This window comes from Ailuropoda melanoleuca, chromosome 15, assembly GCF_002007445.2.
Source record: "Ailuropoda melanoleuca isolate Jingjing chromosome 15, ASM200744v2, whole genome shotgun sequence".
Classification (NCBI taxonomy): Eukaryota; Metazoa; Chordata; class Mammalia; order Carnivora; family Ursidae; genus Ailuropoda; species Ailuropoda melanoleuca.
Genome location: NC_048232.1, coordinates 54,082,209 through 54,106,584, shown reverse-complemented (window position 1 = coordinate 54,106,584; position 24,376 = coordinate 54,082,209). Strand labels below are relative to the sequence as shown.

The 24,376-nt window shown below is 34.2% G+C and overlaps 1 protein-coding gene across 18 annotated transcripts in view; it reads left to right on the top strand.

The window, feature by feature from the left end:
• PPFIA2 (PTPRF interacting protein alpha 2) overlaps window positions 1-24,376 on the top strand; it is a 479,196-nt gene that overhangs the window by 383,768 nt on the left and 71,052 nt on the right. For all 18 annotated transcript variants that reach the window (XM_034643759.1, XM_034643753.1, XM_034643752.1 and 15 more), the window contains 6 exons: window positions 289-380; window positions 5,070-5,205; window positions 7,543-7,763; window positions 16,907-17,144; window positions 20,758-20,787; window positions 23,965-24,095. In XM_034643759.1, coding sequence (XP_034499650.1) covers window positions 289-380; window positions 5,070-5,205; window positions 7,543-7,763; window positions 16,907-17,144; window positions 20,758-20,787; window positions 23,965-24,095 — 848 coding nt within the window. The remainder of the gene's footprint in view (window positions 1-288; window positions 381-5,069; window positions 5,206-7,542; window positions 7,764-16,906; window positions 17,145-20,757; window positions 20,788-23,964; window positions 24,096-24,376) is intronic.

Sequence of the window (24,376 nt, the reverse complement as noted above, 5' to 3'; positions counted from 1 at the left end):
TACATTGCTAGTCATGATCTTAGTATCCCCATATGTTTGCAGAAATGTAGGATTAATGAATGCCAAACAATATAGATAATTTTTTATTGATTTCTGCTATTCACATTTTCATTACAGGGGAAAAATTAGGCATATTTTACTGTCGCGTCTAATAATCATTAATAAAAATAAATCCATCAGTTTTCCATTTTAGAAAGCCATTAAGCTTGGTTGCATGGTTTATCGCAATTGAATGTTGGTATTGTTGGCATTTGCATATCTTCTGAGTAAACCTTCTTTGATTTTTAGGAAAGATTAGCAGAAGAAATTGAAAAGCTGAGATCTGAACTTGACCAGTTGAAAATGAGAACTGGCTCTTTAATTGAACCCACAATATCAAGGTAACATTAAATTAAAATCTTACCTATAGCTTACCAAAAATCAATAGGAATTTTTTATGATTCCATATGGCCTGAAATAAAATAAATAAGCACATCTTATTGCTCAGCAGGCATTGCCCTATGTTCACTCCTTACTGACTTACTGTTTGTATATTCAAAAATAATTCTCTAACTTGGTGACCTGTTCTGCAAATATGCAGTGTAATGTAAATTATTACCTTTTGTATTCTGCATTTAATTACATAGCTATAAATACATAAAAAGAGTCTTAAAGGAAGAAATGGAACTGTATATAAGGATTTTACATCTCATTCCAGGAAGACAAAATACCTCTTTTCTCTAATGCTGAAGTGTTTTCAGTGCTTAATGTTACTGAAGAAATATCATTGATTATGGCCCCTGAGCACCTACCTGTTTTGTGAAATTAATTGCAAATACAGAGTGAAAGAGAAATTATACATGTTTTAAAAACAATATGTTTAGCCATACTCATCTACTTTGACTCAATACCTCATCTGGACAAAAAGAAACAATGACATGATTATTTACTGTCTAGATAGATAGATCAACTTGATAATTCACATATAATTTTCTTTTGTGCTTAGGGCCTTTTAAAGTTAATAAGAAACCCTATAAGTATTTACTCATTTGATCATTTATTAGACAACACAGTCATAAGAGCTATTTGAAACTTTTGATCACCATGGACTTTTAAAAGTTCATTTTTCTTGGTCTTATGCTTATCTTAAGAATGTTCACTCCACAGGGGCTGGAATTTTTGTTTTGGTTACTCAGCACCTAAAACAAACAAACATTGTATATTATACTCACAATAGATGTCATTGAATGAATATCTAATAAAGCATTTTTCAGATAGAGGAAAAATCCAAGTTAAAAAAATTTGAAAGGTGCTTATATCCTCTTTAATGTAAGTATTAATGAAAGTAATAATGTAAATATTAATAAAAATAAAGGTGCTTATATTCTCTTTAATGTAAAGTATTAATAAAAATAAAGCTCAGTATTTTGAGTGTTTCTACCTTCAGTTTAATATAAGAAACACAGTTCTGCAGATATAAAAACACCCAAAGAACTTTTAAAAATGTAGGTCTTTAATTTAGAAAATCATGTTCATTTTTCTAAATGCTTTGTTATGATTTATGTATCTGAACTGAAACTACTTTTAATTCATTGATACATATTCACATGGTGATGATGATGATGATGGTGATGGTGGTGTTGATGAAGGAGAAGAGCTGATAAAATATCAACAGAGTAAATACGTAGAATGAGCATCATCCAGTCAACAAATTTAATATTTTTTTAATAGAACCAAATGGCCATTTTATTGGCTTGTTGACCTTTGGTCTCAGAAATACAGAGTTGTATTAAAAAAGGAAGGGGGGTGGCAGGGGGAGAAAGAAATACAAAAACCCACACTCTTAAGTATAGAGAACAAACTGGTGGTTACCAGAGGGAAGGTGAGTAGAGGGATGGGTGAAATAGGTGAAGAGGATTAAGAGTACACTTATTGTGATGAGTACTTAGTAATGTATAAAGTTGTTGAATCACTATATTGTACAGCTGAAACTAATATAACACTGTACATTAATTATGCTGGAATTAAATATATACATATATATCATTGGGGAAAAAAACAGTTGTAGAACTATTGTCTAAAAGTTCATCACTGCAGTGTGTCATCATGGACAGCCTAATAATGTGACATTTATTCACAATGAAGGATCATCGTGGAAGCTCGGGGACTACATATAGAACAATTCTTCTTTGATTCAACAGCTTATAGTAGAAACAAAACTAGACCAAGAATAAGAAAACTGACATTCCTAGGTCTAAGACAAATAATTACTAGCTGTTTGATTTTGGAAAGCCCATTTTCCTTAATAAGTTCAAATTTCATATGCATTTTACATGAATTGTATATAAAGTAATATTTTTATGACTATCCTACAAGCTTTGCAACAAGTGAGCAAAGGGAGTTTTGTAAACAGTAAATCACAAGTGTAAAGTATTATAGGAATTACTGATAGATAAACTGATTGGATGGAATTTATAATGTGTTATAGAATAACAATATTTATTGAACAGCAATTATTTATCAAACATCTTTGCTTCTGAGTGCACAATTTAAAAAGAAACAATAAACAAAACAAGATGCACAAGAATTTCATGGATCTTACAGGCAGAGAGGTAGGAAGAGATGAGCTAAGATTGGTGAATGCCGGTAACTAATATCCTCTACTAGTATCTCATTTGAGAATAATAACTTGAGTTCCAGAATGGCTGGAGAAGATCTGATTTGGCTCAACTCTGAAGGAAGGATCTGGGTCATTGGAAAGGACAATGGAAGACATTTCAGGAAGCAGAGAGATGGGTAAAAGATATTCTCTAAGAAAATTTAGACTTGGTTTAGATTATATGCAAGAGTAATAGGAGATTCAGGTGGGGAAACTGCATGGGTTCATGTGTAAAGGAACCAGTGACTATATTGTAACTTAGATCTCCAAGTGACTCAAAATATTGTACACCAAAAATTATTTAAAAGTTGAAATGTATGGAAATATTGCCTCTGATTTCTGCTAGTAAAGTAGCTCACAGAGTTGAATAAAAAGAGAGAGGTGAGCAGTAACTGCTTTAGACGAAGTATTAATAATAATGGGCTCTTTTACAGTTGATGTTGGTTCAGGCCTCTTGTTCTTTCAAGATCAGTTTGCACTTTCTACTTGCAAGAAACTGTGCATTGGAGATACAGTGATAATGGTGATGAAGAATACACGTTTCAAATGGGAAATACAAGCATACTGTGAGGACTGCTACAGTAAAGGGAATACCAGGGACTATAATAATATAAGACAATAAGAATTTTACTCCAGCTTTAAAAATGTTAACCATGTATGAAGACTATTTCCAGCAGAAAGAACAGTATTTTCAAAGTCTCAGGATTAGAGGAAAGTGTGAGTTGTTCAAGAAATTGAAAGAAAGTCAGTATGGGTGGATGGAGAGAGAAAAGGCCAATAGTAACTAGAGGTGAAGCTGGAATTAAGTAGGAGGGTTCTAGATTGTTGAGGGCGTTGTAAGGCCGTTGAAGAGTTTTAAGCAGTGCATCAATAGGAGCAGATCTGTGTTTTGGTTCATGTTTTTATAAATGACTTGGAGTTGAAAGATAAAGCAACAAGGAAACAATACTCCTAGGATGAATTATAATTTTAGAATCTCCACTTTGATGACCACAGAGACATTACCCAAGCAGTGACAGACAAAATGTACCTAGGATGTTCTGAGGTAGACAGTTTAGACCGTATAATAATTAATTTCACTCATTCATTATCTTACCAGGTATTTATCAAGTGTTTATTATATGCTAGGGATACCTCCTTAAGCATACAGTGGTCACTAAAATCTGACCTTTGCCTTCATGAAACATAGACCCTGTTATAGAGGCTGAGAGAGATCCTATTTATAAGTACGATCTGGTTCATTAGTTTTTATATATGACTAATCCATAATAAAACCAATTTGCTTGATTAAATTTGAAGTTCACGGCTATAAAAAAGGATAGCTGTCCCCTACTTTGGGGATGATTTCTTAGTTCATTTGCTTTAAAGTTCTGTTTGACAAAACAAGGACGTGCATCAGTTCTTCTGGTCAGTGTCTTCTACTGTTGCAAAAACCGAGACCTTACCTAACCTTTTCTAATCTTGCCTATCATTTGGAAATGCTTGGTTTTTCCCTTCTCTTTTTCCACAAAGAGAACTAATAGAGCATAGTAGATCATCAGGAGCCGCAGTTCAAGAGAAAATATAGCACTAAGCATATTTCCTACTGATGATTTTATAGGACAGCATGCTGTCACTGTTACCAGCATATAACAATAAACTGAATTTGTTGTAAATCTATATATAAATAACGTGTCTAGAGAAACCTTTATTAGACTTTGATTACAGTGTACTTTATTATCATGTTTATTGAAAACTAGTATGATAATATTTTTCTATTGGAATTTTCCAGCTATTTCATCTCTAAGCAGATTCAGAATCAGATGTGCTTATCAAAAGATTTTTCTTTATATTTTTGAAACAATGTCTTAAAAGCTGAAAAACTGTCTGGTGGTATATCCTATTTTATTAAAAAATAAGATTATTAACCTTGAGTCAATCTGAAGTATTTAGTTAATTTCCTAAATTGACAATTAGAACTCTGCAAGATAGAGAATTCTGGGATCCCAAAAGTACACATATTTTACTGTTAGATTAGTGGGGAATATTTACAACAGATACAGCAGTAAATAGCATGTGTTGATATGTACACTAAATACTTCAACAAAAAAGAATTGCCAGAATTTAAGGCAATGGATCTTGGTTGTCAGTCTGAACGTGTTTCATTTTAATTCCACAATTGAAAATTATAATTAATGAACAAACAGATTTTTTCTATTCTAAACAGATAATCCACTTTACTTTCAAGAATGAACCTGAGACTGGAATTTCTCACATAAGCCTCAGAAGAGACCTCAAAGAGTCATGACAATTCATCAGTTTTCTTCCTTGAATTTTTTTTTTCTTGAGGGTTTATGCTTTATTCTTTATTGACAGTTGAGCAGGCGATAGTGATTTGCTGGAAAGTTTAACTTTTGCAGTTGGTCATATTTCATATTTTCCTTTTTTTCAGAACTCATCTAGACACCTCAGCTGAGTTGCGGTATTCTGTTGGATCCCTAGTGGACAGCCAGTCTGATTACAGAACAACTAAAGTAATAAGAAGACCCAGGAGAGGCCGCATGGGTGTGCGAAGAGATGAGCCAAAGGTTAATTTTTTTTTTTATTTCAAGTCTTTGATGATTCTAAGTAAACATCTTACTCCATCTTGGATAGAATTTTAATACTGAGAGAATTCAAACTGCTAGCATTTTTAGTTTCAAGCATGACATGTGACATATTTTTAAAACTATAACTAATGCAAAACCACTATGTGCCAGAAGTTGAACTAAGCATTCACCATGCATATATACACATAACCTTATGAATTTGATTCTGTTTTTATGCTAACTTCAGACATAAAAGGATTGAAGCTCAGAAATTGTAACTGTTCAATATTATACAGTCAGCAGTGATAGAGTCAAAACCTGAACCTCTGTTTGTGTGGTTTCAAATTCCATGCCTTTTTTATCCCTTATGCTGTATTGCCAAACAAGTGGACTTGTGGTTTGCTTGGGTACTTATGCAAGGGTATTCATATTGTTAATTAAAATTAATTAAATATTTTAATTATAATTACTATTTTAATAAAACTTTGAGGAAAATGTACATAGACTATTGAAAGCGTTTATAGAGAACTCTTCATGATAAATGTCGGTGCCAGTCTTCATTCATTCCATCAGTTTGTAGGCTATGTATATTGTTTAGAGTTGCATTTTACAGGGAAGTAATTTGTGCCCTAAGTATAGTTTGTTCTCCCCAACCACCCTTATGTGTTGAATACTATATAACCTAATTGTTCTTACTTGTATATAGGTCCTTGATACCCTGTGGTTTTTAATTGGTACCTGTGTCAAGTATAAATTAATCCTTCATAGTAGGCATTCAATATCTGTTAAATGAATGAATAAGAAGTGAACAAATGAAGAATAAGTCAAGTCCAACTTAGTTCTTTTCTCATTTGCACATGACAACTAAATTAGTGCTACTTGGTACCAAAACAGTTTGTAACACAAATGCTAATTCAGGTCCTCAAATCTTAAATACTCTGGGAAATATCATGTGGTCCCCTCCCCCAAGAAAATCATTTTACATCATCACAAAAATTAAAACCAACTTTTTAAAATGCAGAAAACTCTAGGTCCTCTCTCTCTTACTTCCCTTCCTCTCCTACCCTCAGATAACAGCTTGAAAAACACCAGAAGGTATATTATCTTTAGAGGCACCTGGCTTGCTCAGTCAATGGAGCATACAACTCTTTATCTTGAGGTCATGAGTTGGAACCCCACATGGGGCATAGAGATTGCTTACAAAAAAAAAGATTTTCATTCACATGAGGGATTTATTTTATCAAATAAAAAACTATAGTCATATAAATTAGTGTGCTTAAAAAATCAATGAAGCATTTAAGTGATTAGAGCAATAGAGATGAAATTAAATCACATTTCAATATTATTTTAGTTATACTTTGTTAGAATCTATGTAAATGAATGTTGGGAAGAGAATTATTATATAACTTGTGTGATAATATTTGTAGTCTCAGCCTATAATAAGAAAGTGTAAGACTAATTAGTATAAGAGATGGAAATGCTTTAGTACAAACGAATAGAGATTGTTATAATTGGAAAGAAGGCAAAATGTTTCAAACATAGATGCTTTAAAGTCATTGTTAACTTGAATGGTGGTTGAACTAGAAATCATGCATGAGTTTATCATCATTATTCCTATTAAAATCTTGATACTGGGGCGCCTGGGTGGCACAGCGGTTAGGCATCTGCCTTCAGCTCAGGGCGTGATCCCGGCGTTATGGGATCGAGCCCCNGAGTTTATCATCATTATTCCTATTAAAATCTTGATACTGGGGCGCCTGGGTGGCACAGCGGTTAGGCATCTGCCTTCAGCTCAGGGCGTGATCCCGGCGTTATGGGATCGAGCCCCACATCAGGCTCCTCCACTATGAGCCTGCTTCTTCCTCTCCCACTCCCCCTGCTTGTGTTCCCTCTCTCGCTGGCTGTCTCTATCTCTGTCAAATAAATAAATAAAATCATTAAAAAAAAATCTTGATACTTATGCTGACAATTAGTATCTGCTATTACTTAAGATGTCAAGGAAATATTTTATTGAAACAAAGTGGGTATTTTTGTTTTTGTTTTCTTTTTTTTATTTTTGAAACAAAGTGTTTTAAATGGTAATAATCAGTTCTGTTTTTGCTAAAGTATAAAATCATGCCATTACTTAAGATGTCAAGGAAATATTTTATTGAAACAAAGTGGGTATTTTTGTTTTTGTTTTCTTTTATTTTTGAAACAAAGTGTTTTAAATGGTAATAATCAGTTCTGTTTTTGCTAAAGTATAAAATCATGTGTGCTTTTTGTTGATATTTTTCAGAATAGTTCTTTGATAATGAGCAATATGATGCATATGATAATTACTCATTTACCACGCAGGTGAAATCTCTTGGGGATCATGAGTGGAATAGAACTCAGCAAATTGGAGTGCTAAGCAGCCACCCTTTTGAAAGTGACACAGAAATGTCTGATATTGATGATGATGACAGAGAAACTATTTTTAGTTCAATGGATCTGCTCTCTCCAAGTGGTCATTCTGATGCTCAGACTCTAGCCATGATGCTTCAGGAACAGTTGGATGCCATCAACAAAGAAATCAGGTGAGTTCAATTATCACTGATGGTTTTAAAGGATTAGAAGACCTTGATACGAAAAATGACGTAATTAAACCAGAAGCACAGGCATCATCTGGGAACTTACGAATTTTAAAGCACTTTTTACATTAAAATTTACTATTTAAATGATATTTGTGGTAATATGGCACATTCTTAAGGTACATTTAACACTGCCAAAAAGGTACTAAATAGCATGCAATTAATATGCAGCCAGCTCCTTAAAAGTATTTAGACATTAGAATGAAATTAACTAGGACTGAATTATTTCATACTAGGTATGAAAAAATGCACTATCACCACACCAGATAATAGATGGTTTCCAAAGAGTAGATTACATTATAGAGTTGAAGTTGTACAAGTTAACAATTCAAACATTGAGAAATGTTGATAATTTTAATTTTTAACTTAATATGTACTTTCTCAAATCCCAATGATGTTATTAGTCTTTATCATTAACTTGACTAACCCCAGTGAAGAACCTGTGTCAGGTCATTTATAGTCTTTTAAACATCAGGAAACTATTCTTAACTTGTTTTTTCTCAATGGATGAACAGTTTTTTACTGTTTTGAACAATGGGGGTTTTTTTGTTTGATTTTCTGGCTCTCGCTAAATCTGTAGGCCTCCTAAAATGATTCACATCTGTCCAGTTCTCTGCTATCATCAGCCTATTGCACATTATAATAGTTTCTCATGTAGATGACAATAATACTCTCTTTCTGGTTTCCCCATGGTGTATGGGTTCCCATCTATTTCAAAGTAACACTGCAAGACTTTTTTAAAGAAGACTTTTTTTAAACCCAATGTGCTTGGTCAAGTAATGCTTTTTCAAACCCTTCAGTTGTTCTTAAGATAAAGAACAAAATACTCCATGTTGTCCACAACGCCCCACCTTCCTCAACATTCTCACCTACCTTATTCCATGTTCCATTGTACATGACTTCCAGTTCTTTGAATGTTCCCTGCTCTCTCCTTTGTGGTTGCTGTTCCTTTCTTCTGGAACATTTTCCTCAGTCCACAACATTGTGCCATAATATTTCACCTTCTTTACTCTTACCGTGAACATCTCCACCATCCCTTTTTCTGTCCTTCAGTTCATTTTACTGTCCTCCTTATCTTCATTAGATTGCAAATTATACAAGAACAAGAAATATATCCTGTTCTGCTTAATTTTTTTATATCCAGATCTTAGCAGTTTTCTTGATAGAAAGTGTTGCATAAATATTTGATTAGTGTAAGTAGAAAAAATAATGTAGAACATAAATCCAAACTGAATAACATTTTTTGATACTATGGAGCTTTAACAACTGAATAGATTTGAAATCAAATATGTATCTGTGATGTTTGTTTTCACTGAAAATATTAACACACACCCTCAGTAACAATCCATGTCCCTCTAGGAACTCAACTTTGTTACCTTACGGTAGTAAAGCCCAGTTATAATCCTGGCTTAGACTAATTAAGTTGATACCCTTTAATATGTTTCCTTGCTGACCCTAAAAAGGTATTTAATATAGTTGCCAATTTGTAAGAAATTAAGAAGTACATATAATTCAAGTATATAGCAAATTCAAAAGATATAGGCATCTTGGACAGCAGGGGAAGATGGTAGAGTAGGATAACCCTAAGCTCATCTCACTAGATAACACTCACATAAGTTAATATAATCCAGAACGTGATCTGAAGACTGGAAGAACAAACTCCACAACTAAAGGTAGAGAATATATCTGTAAAAATTAGTCAAGGGATTCACAAAATAAAAGGATGTAAAATATGACACCATATACCTAAAATGTGGTGTGGAGAGGATTAAAGAATCATGTTCAAACTTAAGCAACCATCAACTTAATATAGATGGCTAATGGTAACCACAAATCAAAAACCGGTAAATAGATATCCAAAGAATAAAGAGAAACGAGTCCAAGTATGTCACTGACGAAAGCCAACAAACCATGAAAGAGAGGAGAGAAGAAAGGATCAGAGAAAAACTACAAAAACAACTACAAAACAAGTAACAAGATGGCAATAAATACATATCTGTCAATAATCATTTTTGGATATATGAACTAAATGCTCCAATGAAAAGACGTAGAGTAACAAATTGGATAAAAAAAACCAAGAGCCATCTGTATGCTGCCTACAAGAGATACATTTCAGACCTGAAAATGCCAGCAGATTGAAAGTGAAGGGATGGAAGAATATTTATCATACAACTGGATGTCAAAAGAAACTGCGGTAGCAATACTTATATCAAAAAACTTGACTTTAAAACCAAGACTATAACAAGAGACAAAAAAGGACACTATATAATAAATAAAGGGAACAATCCAACAAGAAGATAAAACATTTATAAATATGCACCCAACATGGGAGCACCCAAATACATAAAACAGTTAATAACAAACATAAAGAAACTAATTGATTGTAATACAGTAATAGTAGGGGACTTTAACTTATGTCAATGGATGGATCATCCAAACAGAAAATCAAGAAGGAAACAGTGGCTTTAAATGACACACTGGACCAGATGGATTTAACAGATATATTCAGAACATTCCATCCTAAAACAGCAGAATACACATTCTTTTCAAATGCACATGGAACATTCTCCAGAATAGTTCACATATTAGGCCAAAAAACAGGTCAACAAATTCAAAAAGATTGAAGTCATCCCATGCATCTTTTCTGACCACAACACTATGAAACTGAAGTCAACCACAGGAAAAATCTGGAAAGAGCACAAATACATGGCAGTTAAATAGTATGCTACTAAATTAAAAATGAGCCGATGGAGAAATGAAGATATAAAAAATTACATGGAAACAAGTCAAAATGAAAATGCAATGGTCCAAAATCTTTGCAATGCAGCAAAAGTGGTTCTAAGAGGAAAGATCATAGCAATGCAGGCTAGAAGCAAGAAAAATTGCAAATAACCTACCTTATCACCTAAAGGAGCTAGAAAAACAAAGAAAACGCAAAACCACAGAAAGAAGGAAATAAAGAGTAGAGCAGAAATAAATGATATAGAAACTAAAAACAAACGAACAAACAAACAAAAACTAACAGAAGAGATAAATGAAACCAGGAGTTGGTTCTTTTCAAAGATCAACAAAATTAATAAAACTCTAGCCAGACTCATAAAATAAAGACCCAAATAAACAAAATCACAAATGAAAGAGAAGAAATAACAAGCAACACCACAGAAATACAAACAGTTGTAAGAGAATATTAGGAAAAATTATATGCCAACAAATTGGGCAAACTTGAAGAAATGGATAAATTCCTAGAAATGTATAACCCAAAACTGAAGCAGGAAGAAATAGAAAATTTGAACAGACCAATTATCAGCAATGAAATTGAATCAGTAATCAAAAAACTCCCAAAAAACAAAAGTCCAGAACCAGATGACTTCACAGGCAAATTCTACCAAACATTTGAAGAAGAGGTAATACCAATTCTTCTCAAACTATTCCAAAAAAATAAATAAATAAAAGATAAAGGAAAACTTCCAGATCCATTTTATGAGGCCACTATCACCCCGATACCAAATAAAGACATCACACACAAAAAAGAGAACTGTAGGCCAATATCTCTGATGAACATAGATGCAAAAATTCTCAACAAAACACTAGCAAACCAAGTCCAACAATACATTAAAAAAATCATTCACTGTGATCAAGTGGGATTTAATCCCAGAATGCAAGGTGGTTAAATATTTACAAATCAATCAATGTGATGTATCACATCAATAAGAAAAAGGATAAAAACCATATGACCATTTCAGTAGATGAAGAAAAAGCATTTGACAAAGTATAGTATCTATTCATGATTAAAATCCCTCAACAAAGTAGATTTAGAGGAAAAATATCTCAACATATTAAAGGCTTTATGTGAAAAACTCACAGCAAGCATTGTACTCAGTGATGAAAAACAGAGCTTTTCCCTTAAGGTCAGGAAAAAGCATTGTACTCAGTGATGAAAAACAGAGCTTTTCCCTTAAGGTCAGGAAAAAGACAAGGAAAATGTCCATTCTCACCACTGTTATTCAATATAGTACTGGAAGTCCCAGCTGTAGCAATTAGACAGGAAAAAGAAAGAAAAAAATGTCCAAATTGGTAAGGAAGAACTAAAACTTTCACTATTTGCAGATTACATGATACTACATATAGAAAACCCTAAAGACTCCACCGAAAAATGGTATATGGACAATTAATCTTCAACAGAGGAGGAAAGAATATACAATGGGAAAAAGACAGCCTCTTCAACAAATGGTGTTGAGAAAAGTGGACAGCTACATGCAAAAGAATGAAACTAGAGCACTTTCTTACACTATACACAAAATACATTCAAAATGGATTAAAGATCTAAATTGTGAGACCTGAAACCCTAAAAATCCTAGAAGAGAGCATAGGCAGTAATTTCTGACATCAGCATTTTTCTAGATATGTCTCCTGAGGCAAGGGAAGCAAGAACAAAAATGAACTATTGGGACTGCATCAAAATAAAAAAAGCTTCTGCACAGTGAAGGAAACAATAACAAAACCTAGAAGGTAACCTACAAAATGGAGAAGGTATTTGCAAATGACATATCTGTTAAAGGGTTAGTATCCAAAATATATAAAAAATTTATACGACTCAACACCCCCAAAATAAATAATCCAATTAAAAAATGGGCAGAAGACATGAACATTTTTCCAAAGAAGACATCCAGATGGGCAACAGACTCATGAAAAGATGCTCAATATCACCAGCCATCAGAGAAATGCAAATCAAAAGCACAATGAGATATCTCTTCACACTTGTCAGAATAGCTAAAATAAAAAACACAAGAAATAGCAAGTGTTGGTGAGGATGTGGAGAAAGGAGGATCCTTTTACACTGTTGGTGGGAATGCAAACTGGTGCAGCCACTCTGGAAAACAGTGTGGAGTTTCCTCAAAAAGTTAAAAAGAGAACTACCCGGGACGCCTCAGTGGCTCAGGGGGTTAAGCGTCTGCCTTTGGCTGTGGCTCAGGTCATGATCCCAGGGTCCTGGGATGGAGCCCTACATCGGGCTCCCTGCTCAGCAGAGAGCCTGCTTCTCCCTCTGCATGCCACTCCCCCTGCTTGTGCTCTCTCTCTCTCTGAAAAATAAATAAAATCTTAAAAAAAAAAAATAGAACTACCCCAAGATCCAGTAATCACACTACTAGGTATTTACTCAAAAAATACCAAAACACTACCTCAAAGGGATACATGCAACCCTATGTTTATCGCATCATTATTTCAGTAACCAGACTATGGAAGCAGCCCGAGTGTCCATTTATAGATAAATGGATAAAGAAGTGGTATATACATACGATGGAGAATTATTCAGCCCTAAAACAGGATGAAATCTTGGAACACCTGAGTGGCTCAGTCGGCTAAGTATCTGACTCTTGATTTCAGCTCAGGTCAGGATCTCAGGGTTGTGAGATTGAGCCCTGCCTCAGGCTCTAGCCTGCTTAAGATTCTCTTGCTGGAGGAGAGGTGAGTGGGGGGATAGGGTAACTGGGTGATGGGCATTAAGGAGGGCACTTGAGCTAATGAGCACAGGGTGTTACATGCAACAATGAATCTCTAAATTCTACCTCTCAAACTAATAATACAGTACATGTTAATTAAATTGAATTTAAATTAAAAAATTTTTAAAAAACCAATGCACATGTTGCAGGTGTACAACATAAAAAAATTCCCCCTCTCCCCCTCTCCCTCCCCTCCCCTCACTTCTCTCTCTCAAAACAAACAAACAAAAACCCCACAAAAAGCAACAAAAAAAACCCCCCGGAAATCTTGCCTTTTGCAACAACATAGATGGAGCTAGAGAGTATAATACTATGTGAAATAAGTCAGAGAAAGACAAATACCAAATGGTTTCACTCATGCGTGGAATTTAAGAAACAAAACAAACGAGCAAAGGGAAAAAAGGGAGGCAAACCAAGAAACAGACTTTTAACTGTAGAGAACAAACTGAGGGGAGAGGGTGGGGGGATGGGTGAAATAGGTGATGGAGATTAAAGAGTGCGCTTACCGTGATGACCACTGAGTATGTATAGAATTGTTGAGTCACTATATTGTACCCCTGAAATTAATATAACACTAATATAACTAATATAACCCTGTATGTTAACTATACTGGAATTAAAATTAAAAAACTTATTATAAAAAAGAAATAAGCATCTTCATAAAAACAGTGACAACATCTTCGTAAAAACTACTAACACTAACTAGAATTCATTTCTGGTTAAGACTTTTCTTTTTTCACAAACTATTCTAGCCATTAAATAAAATCACTCTTTTCTGGTTTCCTTACAGTTTACTAATTCTCCCTTAAAGGAAGGGATTAAATTACTTCATTTGCCACTGCCCTGTTTGTTAATCTCTGCATCTACGGTTAGCTACTATTCTGAGTGCTTTACTTTCGTGGTCTTATTTATTATTTCATCCCTTCCGTATGATTTATATGGGACTCTCTCCTCAACACATTCAGACATTTCAAAGGGAATCTGTTTTGTGTGTGTGTGTGTGTGTGTGTTTCTGTATCTACATTAGGATTCTAAAGATCAATGGATTATCATTTATTTTTCTAAATAAACCGAACATATGGGTAGCATTGGATTTCCTCTTTAATTAAACTTCAGTCTACCTCTTACACAGCTTATTTCTCTAGGTTTGACTTTCCTTTACAATTAATACAATGTCTAGAGTTCATACATACAATTTATTTGTAGAAAAAAACATTTTTTCTGAAGGAGTCATTTCCCACCCATCATTTTAAAGTACAAAATTTCCTTTTTTTTTTAATAGGAGACATTTTTTTCATTGGAATGTGTTTAAAGCATTAATAATGTTGTGCGATGTTACTTGATTAAGGCTTCTTTTGGGATTCTGATCTTTGTGTGAATTTAAATGTACCTGTGAAAATAAACTTCAAAGTAAGAGAATTCATATTCTTTTTAAAAAATATTTATTTATTTGGGAGAGAGAGCACGCAAGAAAAGAGTGGGGGGGGTACGAGGGAGAAGGACAAGGAGACTCCCCACTGAGCAGGAAGTCAGGCATGGGGCTGGATCCCAGGACCCTGGGATCATGATCTGAGCTGAAGGCAGATGCTTAACTGATTTAGCCACCCAGGCACCACAGAATATTCTTTGTGGAACTGAAAAATTATAGCTAAGAGTAAATGTGCCTCAATATTTTTTGACCTAAGTTTTTGGAGCAGTTAAAGGTTCACGCAAAGTTCAAGGTTCACGCAAAGTGTAGAGATTTCCCATATATCCCCTGGTCTCACACATGCACAGCCTCCCCCACTGTCAACACCCTTCACCACAGTAGTATATTAAAATCGATGCACCTGTATGACACATAGTAATCACCTGAATTCCATTGTTTACTTTACGGTTTACTTTCGATGGTGTACATTCTATAGGTTTGGAAAATGTATGACAAGTATCCAAGTATCCATCATTATGGCATACAGAGCACTTTCATTACTANTTGGCCTCACACATGCACAGCCTCCCCCACTGTCAACACCCTTCACCACAGTAGTATATTAAAATCGATGCACCTATATGACACATAGTAATCACCTGAATTCCATTGTTTACATTACTGTTTACTTTTGATGGTGTACATTCTATAGGTTTGGAAAATGTATGACAAGTATCCAAGTATCCATCATTATGGCATACAGAGCACTTTCATTACTATAAAAGTCCTCTGTGTTCTGCCTATTCATTTCTTCCCCCTCCTGACCTCTGACAACCACTGATCTTTTTACTGCCTCTGTAGTTTTGCCTTTCCTAGCCTGTTTTGACTGCTTCTTTTGCTTAGTCATATGCATTTAGTGTTCTTCCATCTCTTTCCATGGCTTAATAGCTCATTTCTTTTTAGCCCTGAGTAAGATTCCATTCGCCTGATATACCACAGATTATCCCTTCACCAACTAAAGGAGATCTTGGTTGCTTTCATGTTTTGTCAATTATGTATAAAGTTGCTATAAGCATCTGTATGCCAGTTTTTGTGTGCACATAAGTTTTCAGCTCCTTTAGGTAAATACCAAGGAACACAATTACTGAATGATTTGGTGAGAGTATGTGTAGTTTTGTAAGAAACCACAAAAGTGGTTTCCAAAGTAGATATGCAAAAAGAAAACTTTGCAGTTATCATAACCTTGGATTTAAGGACTATGTATCATAGGAGATCATAATAAGCCATTTGTAGTTAAGAGGAAAATATCTGAGGAGGGGTTATTGATCCTCATTTTTTAAATCAACTACTGGTACATAGTTTCATTTTACCAATATACAAAATGTATATAGACTCAACTTAAACAGAATATTTATGTAATCCAGTAAAGCTCTTTGTTCTTTGCATCTCTGTAATAGTTAATTTATACATATTCTTGAAGCTTCTCCTTAAAGAAAAAACGAGCAATAATGCTTTGTCTTCTCAAAAGCATTTATAGCAACAATTAAAACTATTTCTTTTATTATGTATATTTCTATCTACCTATAGATAGATCATCTCCATATTATTACATTGCCTGGTGCTTATTTGAAGTTGACTTGGCTAAGTAGGTATTGTTTGGAAAAAAGTCTCAGGGTTTTATTTGACCAGATGATAATTATGAATGACTATTCATTGAAGATTCTGTCATGTACTCTTTCATCAGGTGGGAGGTAAGATTCAATATCTTTGTTGGAATCTGAGTTTCTAAAAGTCTCATTTATTGGCACCCCAGTTCAAATGTAAGATTAGGATGAATGGCAGGGGGAAAAAAGGATTAGTGGCAGAAATTATCCAGGCAGGCAAGGTTTTAAAAGGTTTAGCAGGTGAAAAAAAAAAAGTTTTAGCAGGTGGTAGTATAGAAAGAGGGTTAGACTGAAAGTGGGGAGGAGTTATATATCATTTGAGAAGAAGGATTTTCTAAATTTCAGCCAGAAAGCCTCTGGAATTTATTGAAAGTTATATCATTGCCTTTAGAGAAAAGAAAACATTAGATTTGATATAAAATGTTCACAGAGCTTTTTTTTATTCATTTATTTCTGTGAATTCCAGTTACCATCTTAGCAGCATATAATGGATCCAAATTAAACTGTATCTTTCAGGCTAATTCAGGAAGAAAAAGAATCTACAGAGTTACGTGCTGAAGAAATTGAGAATAGAGTGGCCAGTGTGAGCCTGGAAGGCCTGAATTTAGCAAGAGTCCATCCAGGTACCTCCATCACTGCCTCGGTTACAGCCTCTTCGCTGGCCAGTTCATCTCCCCCGAGTGGACATTCAACGCCAAAGCTCACCCCTCGGAGTCCTGCCAGGGAAATGGATCGGATGGGAGTCATGACACTGGTATGATATGCACAGAGAACGTTTCCCCCTGTTAGGATTAATGGTTCATGAGCTGATACTTATTGGATGTTAGTATTCTAAGGACCTTCTGTGGTTTTTATTGTTTTTCTTTTTTTTGCAACATCCCTATGTGGCAGGTGCAACTATTAATCCCATTATGAGACAAGCAAATGTAGCCTAAAAAGGTATAGTTTTCTAAGGTCACGTAATAAGTAAATAGAAGAGCAGCAGTCTAAATATCACAGCAGCTATCTGAATGACTTTTAAATCATTAAGTAAATTTTTACTGATGATATCTTGATTAAGTAAATTGGGACTGGTATTTTATTTTTAATTCAGTAAATCACAAAAAATATAATTGCTTCAATAGAACAACATAGAATGTTAACATTTTATAATATAGATAATATAATTTTAACAAGACGAGCCATCAAAAATAATAGTGATGATTCCCAGTTTTTAGAATTTCATGTCAACATATTTACCCTTCTTTATTCTTTAATTCTTTATTTCACTTATTTTTACATTTGGGATTAATAGTTGGAAACCTAAATTAGGAGGTACCCTGAACGTAATTGAGAGAAAATCAAAGTACCCTTTGCTAAAAATAATATAGAGAAACCTCTGGAAGAAATGATGGGAATGACTACTGAATGCTATGATGTTTGGTCACTTAATTCTCATGATAACATCTGCAAGTCTGAGGGCATCACCTCAACAGAGAGCAGAGGTAACTGGAGTTTGAGAGCATGAGTAAATTGCTCGTGTTCAGCACAGTAAGTGGAGCTGGATTTTTCTTCAAATTTGCTGACACAAAAACGTGTTATTCTGTCCCTTTTGTGTGTGTGTGTGATTACCTGGAAATATGTTTAAATGACAAAAATGAAGATTTAAATATTCTGAACTATTTTTGGAGATAAAATTCTGTTTTTGTAATGAATATTAAAACTTTACTATTAAAATAATAAAATTCTAATTAAAAATGAGTTTGGGGATAGAAGTTAATTAAAAACAAATACGTGAAATAACTATATAGTCATACAGTGTAAAACTATCACAAATACAACAAATGGAGAAATTAATGATACTACAGAGAATATGAAGTGTATCATTGTTTCTAGATACTGTCAGAAGGCTGTGAAGCTTCTATAAAAAGTGTCATAGAGTCTATATCTGTGTGTGTATGTGTGTAAAATATCTGAACCAAAAATTTTAATTCATTTTCTAAATGACATCTTAAATATGTTGCAATAATATATTGCAGCTAATGAATTGTAAAAATTATGTCCATTGGAATTGATTTATTTTAATACACACATATACACATATTTATAAAGAAATTGTATCTATTTATCTATATATATATAAAATGCTCTCACCTCGAAGGAAAAGCCACCGTGTAATTTTTTTTTTAAATTTAACTTTTATAAAATTTGTTATGTATGTAAGTTAAATATCTTTTTCTTTAATTTTGCAATTGGGAATTGAAACAGAAGACTATTTTTATGGTGTGGCAGCATTTTTCACATTCAAACTCTTTATGATTATGGACTTCCATACAATAAAGTCAACATAAAAGAAAAATGGCAAAATTAAAAAAAAAAAGGAAACTTTTGCCTTCTTAAGCCACTGAGCCCTCTAGCCTGTGCTCATTTCCAGATTTGATATTAAAAATATTTTTAGAATGGGGCGCCTGGGTGGCTCAGTGAGTTAAGTGGCTGCCTTTGGCTTAGGTCTTGAGCTCTGGCTTGTCCTGGGATCTAGCCCCTAGTTAGGCTCTCTGCTCAGCAGGGAGTCTGCTTCTCCCTCTGCCGACCTCCCCCATGCTCATGCTGGCTCTCTTCTCTCAAATAAATAAAAAAATAAATAAAATCTTAAAAAAATATTTTTTAAATAGACATAATAGATAATGCCCAATCAAGACAAAGAACAGCTAATCGGAATTGACCCCACCTTGACACAGCACAAACCTTAGCCTATGTACTAAGTTATACCCAGCATACGGAGCTACGTTATGATCTGCTTTTTTAGAAATCCAGGAACCATCAATCTGACTTTATTAACTAAACAGGATATTGTCTCCGGCTTAGTTTCTGTTTATATTTGCTACATATATTGATGACTTGTTTATTATCAAAGCTACAGTAAGAATGCTGGCCTAGAGAGCATAATTTAGTCAGCATTCAAGGCAAGGAAGCTTTGGTTATTTCTGTCCTGCTATTCTTCCTTACGTTTTTGCAACATAGTGTTTTGCTCTTTTAAGTATTTTCATAAACATTAGTGTCATAATCTTTGATAGTGTTATTATTTTATACTAATAAAATAATGTGTATAAACACAATTATACACATGACTTAGACATGATGTTTGTGTATAAATGAAAAAGATGCCACAGCTTTCACGCATTTTCTTGAGCAGTTAGTCATAAATAAATCCAGGTAAATGAACATTATTACACTGTAATTACAGTACTTAAAAATATTTAAACATCTTTTGAGGGTAAAAAAATACCTAGAATTTCCCATATCTGACTCAGAAAAACAGGAAATTAAACCCGGAAAGTCCTTATCACCTGATAAAACTTCGTCATTAAATTCGTCACTGCTATAGTGAAAGATAAGTAGATTTTCTTCTACCTATAGAAAATATTGGTGGGGGAATAATTTTGTTGGATATAATCCATGTTTGAATATTCAGAGGAAACGGAAAAATTTTAGGGACAGAAAAGCAGAAATTTTTATTCATTTGTATTGTGTTTGTTTATATGTTTTGCAAACATTGTTATTTGTCCTGATTATAAATGTGCTCTTACTTTTACCTCACCACAAATCTATAACCATAAAGAACATTCTACCAATATCTACTTAGAATATTGAATGAAGTAAATCAACCGATTTCCAATAGCAAAAAATATATAAATGTAAACGTAACTAAAATGGAATAAAATTGTTTTACTCACACAAGAAAAATTACAAAGATAGGAAGTGAATACAAGGTTCATCGGAAATCAGAAAGAATTAACTTTTTAAGAAATTCTGTAAAAGCACATTGACAAGAAAACAGCAGCTGTAGAAACACGTTATCTGAGGCCAGAGCTCTTGGCATTTGGGAATGAGAGATTTGTTAGGATGCCAAGAAGTTTGAGATACATCAGGAATAGCAACCCTGCCCAAGGGAGGAATAAGGCTCTGCATAGATAGGGCAAAAGGGAATGTTTATAAACTCCATATATGTGCATTGGTTCTTCATTTATGTATGATCTCCTTCATTCCATTTATATTTTCTTGGGAGGATATAGTCCCATATTTATTTCTGGCTAGATCATTTCATATGCGCTTCCTGTTCCCTAGGGTTCCATGTCTCAGATCTCATACATATATGTTTGACCCCATCATCTGGACATGCCCCCCACCCATTCCATCTAAGAAGTTTCCTCTCTGAAGTCACTCTCAGGAGGAGTCATTCTGTAATGGTTAGAGACATTTATTTAGAAAACAATGGAATGAAAAAACAAGACAGTGAAGTTATAGAATACTGTTTAAACTGTAACAGGGTCAAATGATACTCATTAATTAGTTCTGTTTTATGTTGCTTTTATTACTGCCAATCACAGCCAAGTGATCTAAGGAAACATCGGAGAAAGGTACTGTAAATATCTTTTATATGATTGCTAGTTGAATATTGTTTTTCTATGAAAGCTTTAAAATTATATTCCCATTAGTTGAACCATTTTATTCACATAAAAGTAAATATTAAAAGTATTTAAGTGTTGTCTAATTGTATAAATATGATGGTAAGAGCAAATGCCTCAAAATAAAATTGTTTATGCTTTCTAGGGTAATGATTAGATTATGTGGTCTAACTATCTTAGAATTAGATTGTTTATTGACAATGCTAGAACGTGCTGCTTATTTTTAAATGTAGGTTTCACTATTATTCAGGTATGTGAGACTGACAGATCGGGAGACCACTGCCAATGTAAAGATAGCTTGTTACTCACACTTCCAAAGAGGGGGTCATGCCATGGAATGCAGAGGCAAAGGGAAGTACCCGAGTGGGTCCCCCTGAAGCAGAAAGAGCTAGGAGAAAGGATGAGTAGGAGCTTTATTGTGGTATCTGTTGGAAAGGTAAGGCAGGATAAGCAGGCTTAGGACTGGCTAGTTTTAATTGTGTCAGTGAGCTCTAGGTATTGGGGCCATCTCTAGTTGTCTGATTTCTGGCCTGGGGTAATTAAGGCAGAGGAATATCGCCTCCTGATGTGTAAAAGCCAGCTAGAGAGTATGATTTGGCATACTGGTCTAGATTGATTGATGTGCATGTGAAAGGCACACTCCAGGAAAGTAGTTTACTATCTCTAGGAATTAGCCAGCCCTGGGAGGACCATTGCGTCCTGGGTCAGCATAGCACCAGATGCCAGAGCATCAAGAATACAGAACTTATAAAAATATAATTAATCACTGCCTTCCTATTTGGTGTGACATAAATAGAATAAATATTGGAAATGAGAAACAAAATTGACTCCAGTTCTGATTCACAAAATGACATCTTGTTAGATAATTGAGAAGAGCAGAGCTCAGACTCACGGAATATCAGATGGGAAAGATTTCAAAGATTCAACCTACTATCTAGTGCATAAATCTGTTTTTCAGCATCATCAAGATGTGATAGTCAGACTGTGTCCAAACCCTTCAGGAACCAGAAAACTATTTTTTCTTTGTCTTTTTTAAATTAAAGAAATCTATATTATATTTGTGTGGCTTAGATTGATGGAATTTTTTTTTCTTGAGTTAACATCCATCTTCCTATTGTATTTTCTCCTTGAGACTACCAGTTGGTTCTCAACTGTCAAATTTATCGTGCATAAAGTTGCCTCTGACTTCCTCTACCACTTAAAAGGATTATTCTGGGAATATAGAAAGAAATCTGAGTAGACGGTTGTAGAAGAAGATCAGTGGATATGGAAAAAAAAAGGCACAAAGGAAGGTCCGGTACAAAAATGCAGGCTCAGGCTCAGGGAATTCAGGGGGTGAAGAAATAGTTGGTAAGAAAAAGTAGGTCATGGAAAGACTACAAACTAAAAATTGNAATAGTTGGTAAGAAACGTAGGTCATGGAAAGACTACAAACTAAAAATTGTTGTATATCAGGCTAAGGAGTTACAGGTGTGATTCCATTTGCACTTCAAAAGAACACATTAAGATAAGTATTATCACGTCCATTCTACTGGTGAGGAAATTGAATCTTAGAGAAGGTAAGTAATTAGCACATGTCATTCAACAAATTAGAGAAACCAGAATTCAAATCCATCTCTGATTCCAAATCCTTTCTCCTGTATTTTATTTATATAGTATAAGCTCCAAGCATTATTCAGACGAACAGTTCGTATATGATGTTTTTAAAAGCTGGTATTTGGAAAGTTGGCATAGTTTGACTGGCAGTGTGGAGAGAATAAGGCATTTTAGGAGGTGTTTCAGGGGAAAAAATCTGGAAGCAGAAGGGTCAGGCTTAGCAGAAATAATCACAGAAAACAATTATGGCTAGATCATGGGACCATGAAGACATAAACACATATTAGGTAGAGTTTGGAAACGCACTTTATAAATTTAGATGAGATGTGAGTTTAGAAATAGTTTTGCAGAGTAATAACATGCTGAAAGTAGTTCTTGAAAAAGATTCTTCTGCTGGCACTATACTCGTTGAAATGGAGTGAAGAAATCCTATAAAGATGCCTGTATGAACTGTTAAAGGTCATCTAGGCTTAGATGGCAAAAGCCCAGTCAAACAATTAAGTTTCTCCAATGCATGAGGTCTTTATCCTATATCATATGTAAACACATTTATGCGTAATAGCTTAACATAGAAATAAAGGAAGACATTATGTAGACATAAGATGATAAACAGCTTTAAAATTTTTGCTATAGCCATATTGCTAACTTTTTGTATCAGAACTTCCAGAACTGTATCTTCTAACTATGCTTTCCACAGTCTTTCTCTCTATGTGTATGTATTTCAATGCACAGTGAAGCCATGAAAAAAAAATGCAGGATTGTTGTAAAAAATACCTCTTTACAATCAACTCGATTGTTGAAAAGTCTTACTGTAATGCAGTTTTATATGTCTGTCTCTGGCAAAATTTATGGTATTCTGAATTGCTCTGGATCCTGAACTAAATTCTTTAAAGAAATCCCTTCCACCCCGTCTTCTGGTTTCTGTACGCCTCTGTCCATGTTCCCGTGAGAGGTAGTAAATGAAACAATTTTCAAGAATTTTTTTTCTAATAAACTGCCACTCATTTTTTAAACATCTGGAACACATTTCATTAGCCTGATTTAATACACTTTATCTGGTAAAGCTGTGTTTTTTGCCACCTTCTCTTCTCATTTCAAAAATCTGTGTAAAAGATGTCCATGTTATGATGACCTGCCTATGCATACTTTTTTTAGTGAATTAGCTCAAATAATGTGTTCAGTAACTTTTTATAAAGCATTTACATTCCTGATATATTGAAATGGATTCTAGGATAGCTTTTTTATAGTCCCTGTTGATCTATGGTATTTATTTACTCTGAAATAATATTTTTGTGTAAAGTGTCCATGGGTTTTTTTTTCCAAATTGGAATGTCTTCACTTTTAAACAGTTATGACAGTCACACTCTTCAGTAATGTGAATTTTGTATGTGTAAGACCTATATGCCACAAGTTTTTTATTTTGTTTTTGTGTTAGAGTTACTCAAATAGCCTTGCTTAATGATTTCTCCATTTCCATCAATTTCAGTTGAAATCTAGAAAGAGTTCATCTGAATGTATTGTTTTCGCTTCTAGATTGCAGTGGTGGAAGAAGATGGTCGGGAGGATAAAGCAACAATTAAATGTGAAACTTCTCCTCCCCCTACCCCTAGAGCCATCAGGATGACTCACACCCTTCCCTCCTCCTACCACAATGATGCCCGAAGGTATGATTCTCCCAGCACACAGCACAAGGCATGCTCTCCTTCTGAAAATATTCCTTTCTTTCAGGTTGTCAGATAGACTGCTTAAACGTTTATATGAGAAATTTGAATTGAGCTCTAACTCTCCATTAGAGTATTACCCTGCACCCTCCTCCCAGCATCACTTGTGGAAAAAAAAAAAAACTTGCATTCTGAGATCAAATTTTTAGTTTCAAAATTAACTATATATTCGTGGTCTTCTTAGCCAATATGGATGAGATGAACTCTTCCATTTTTAGTAGATA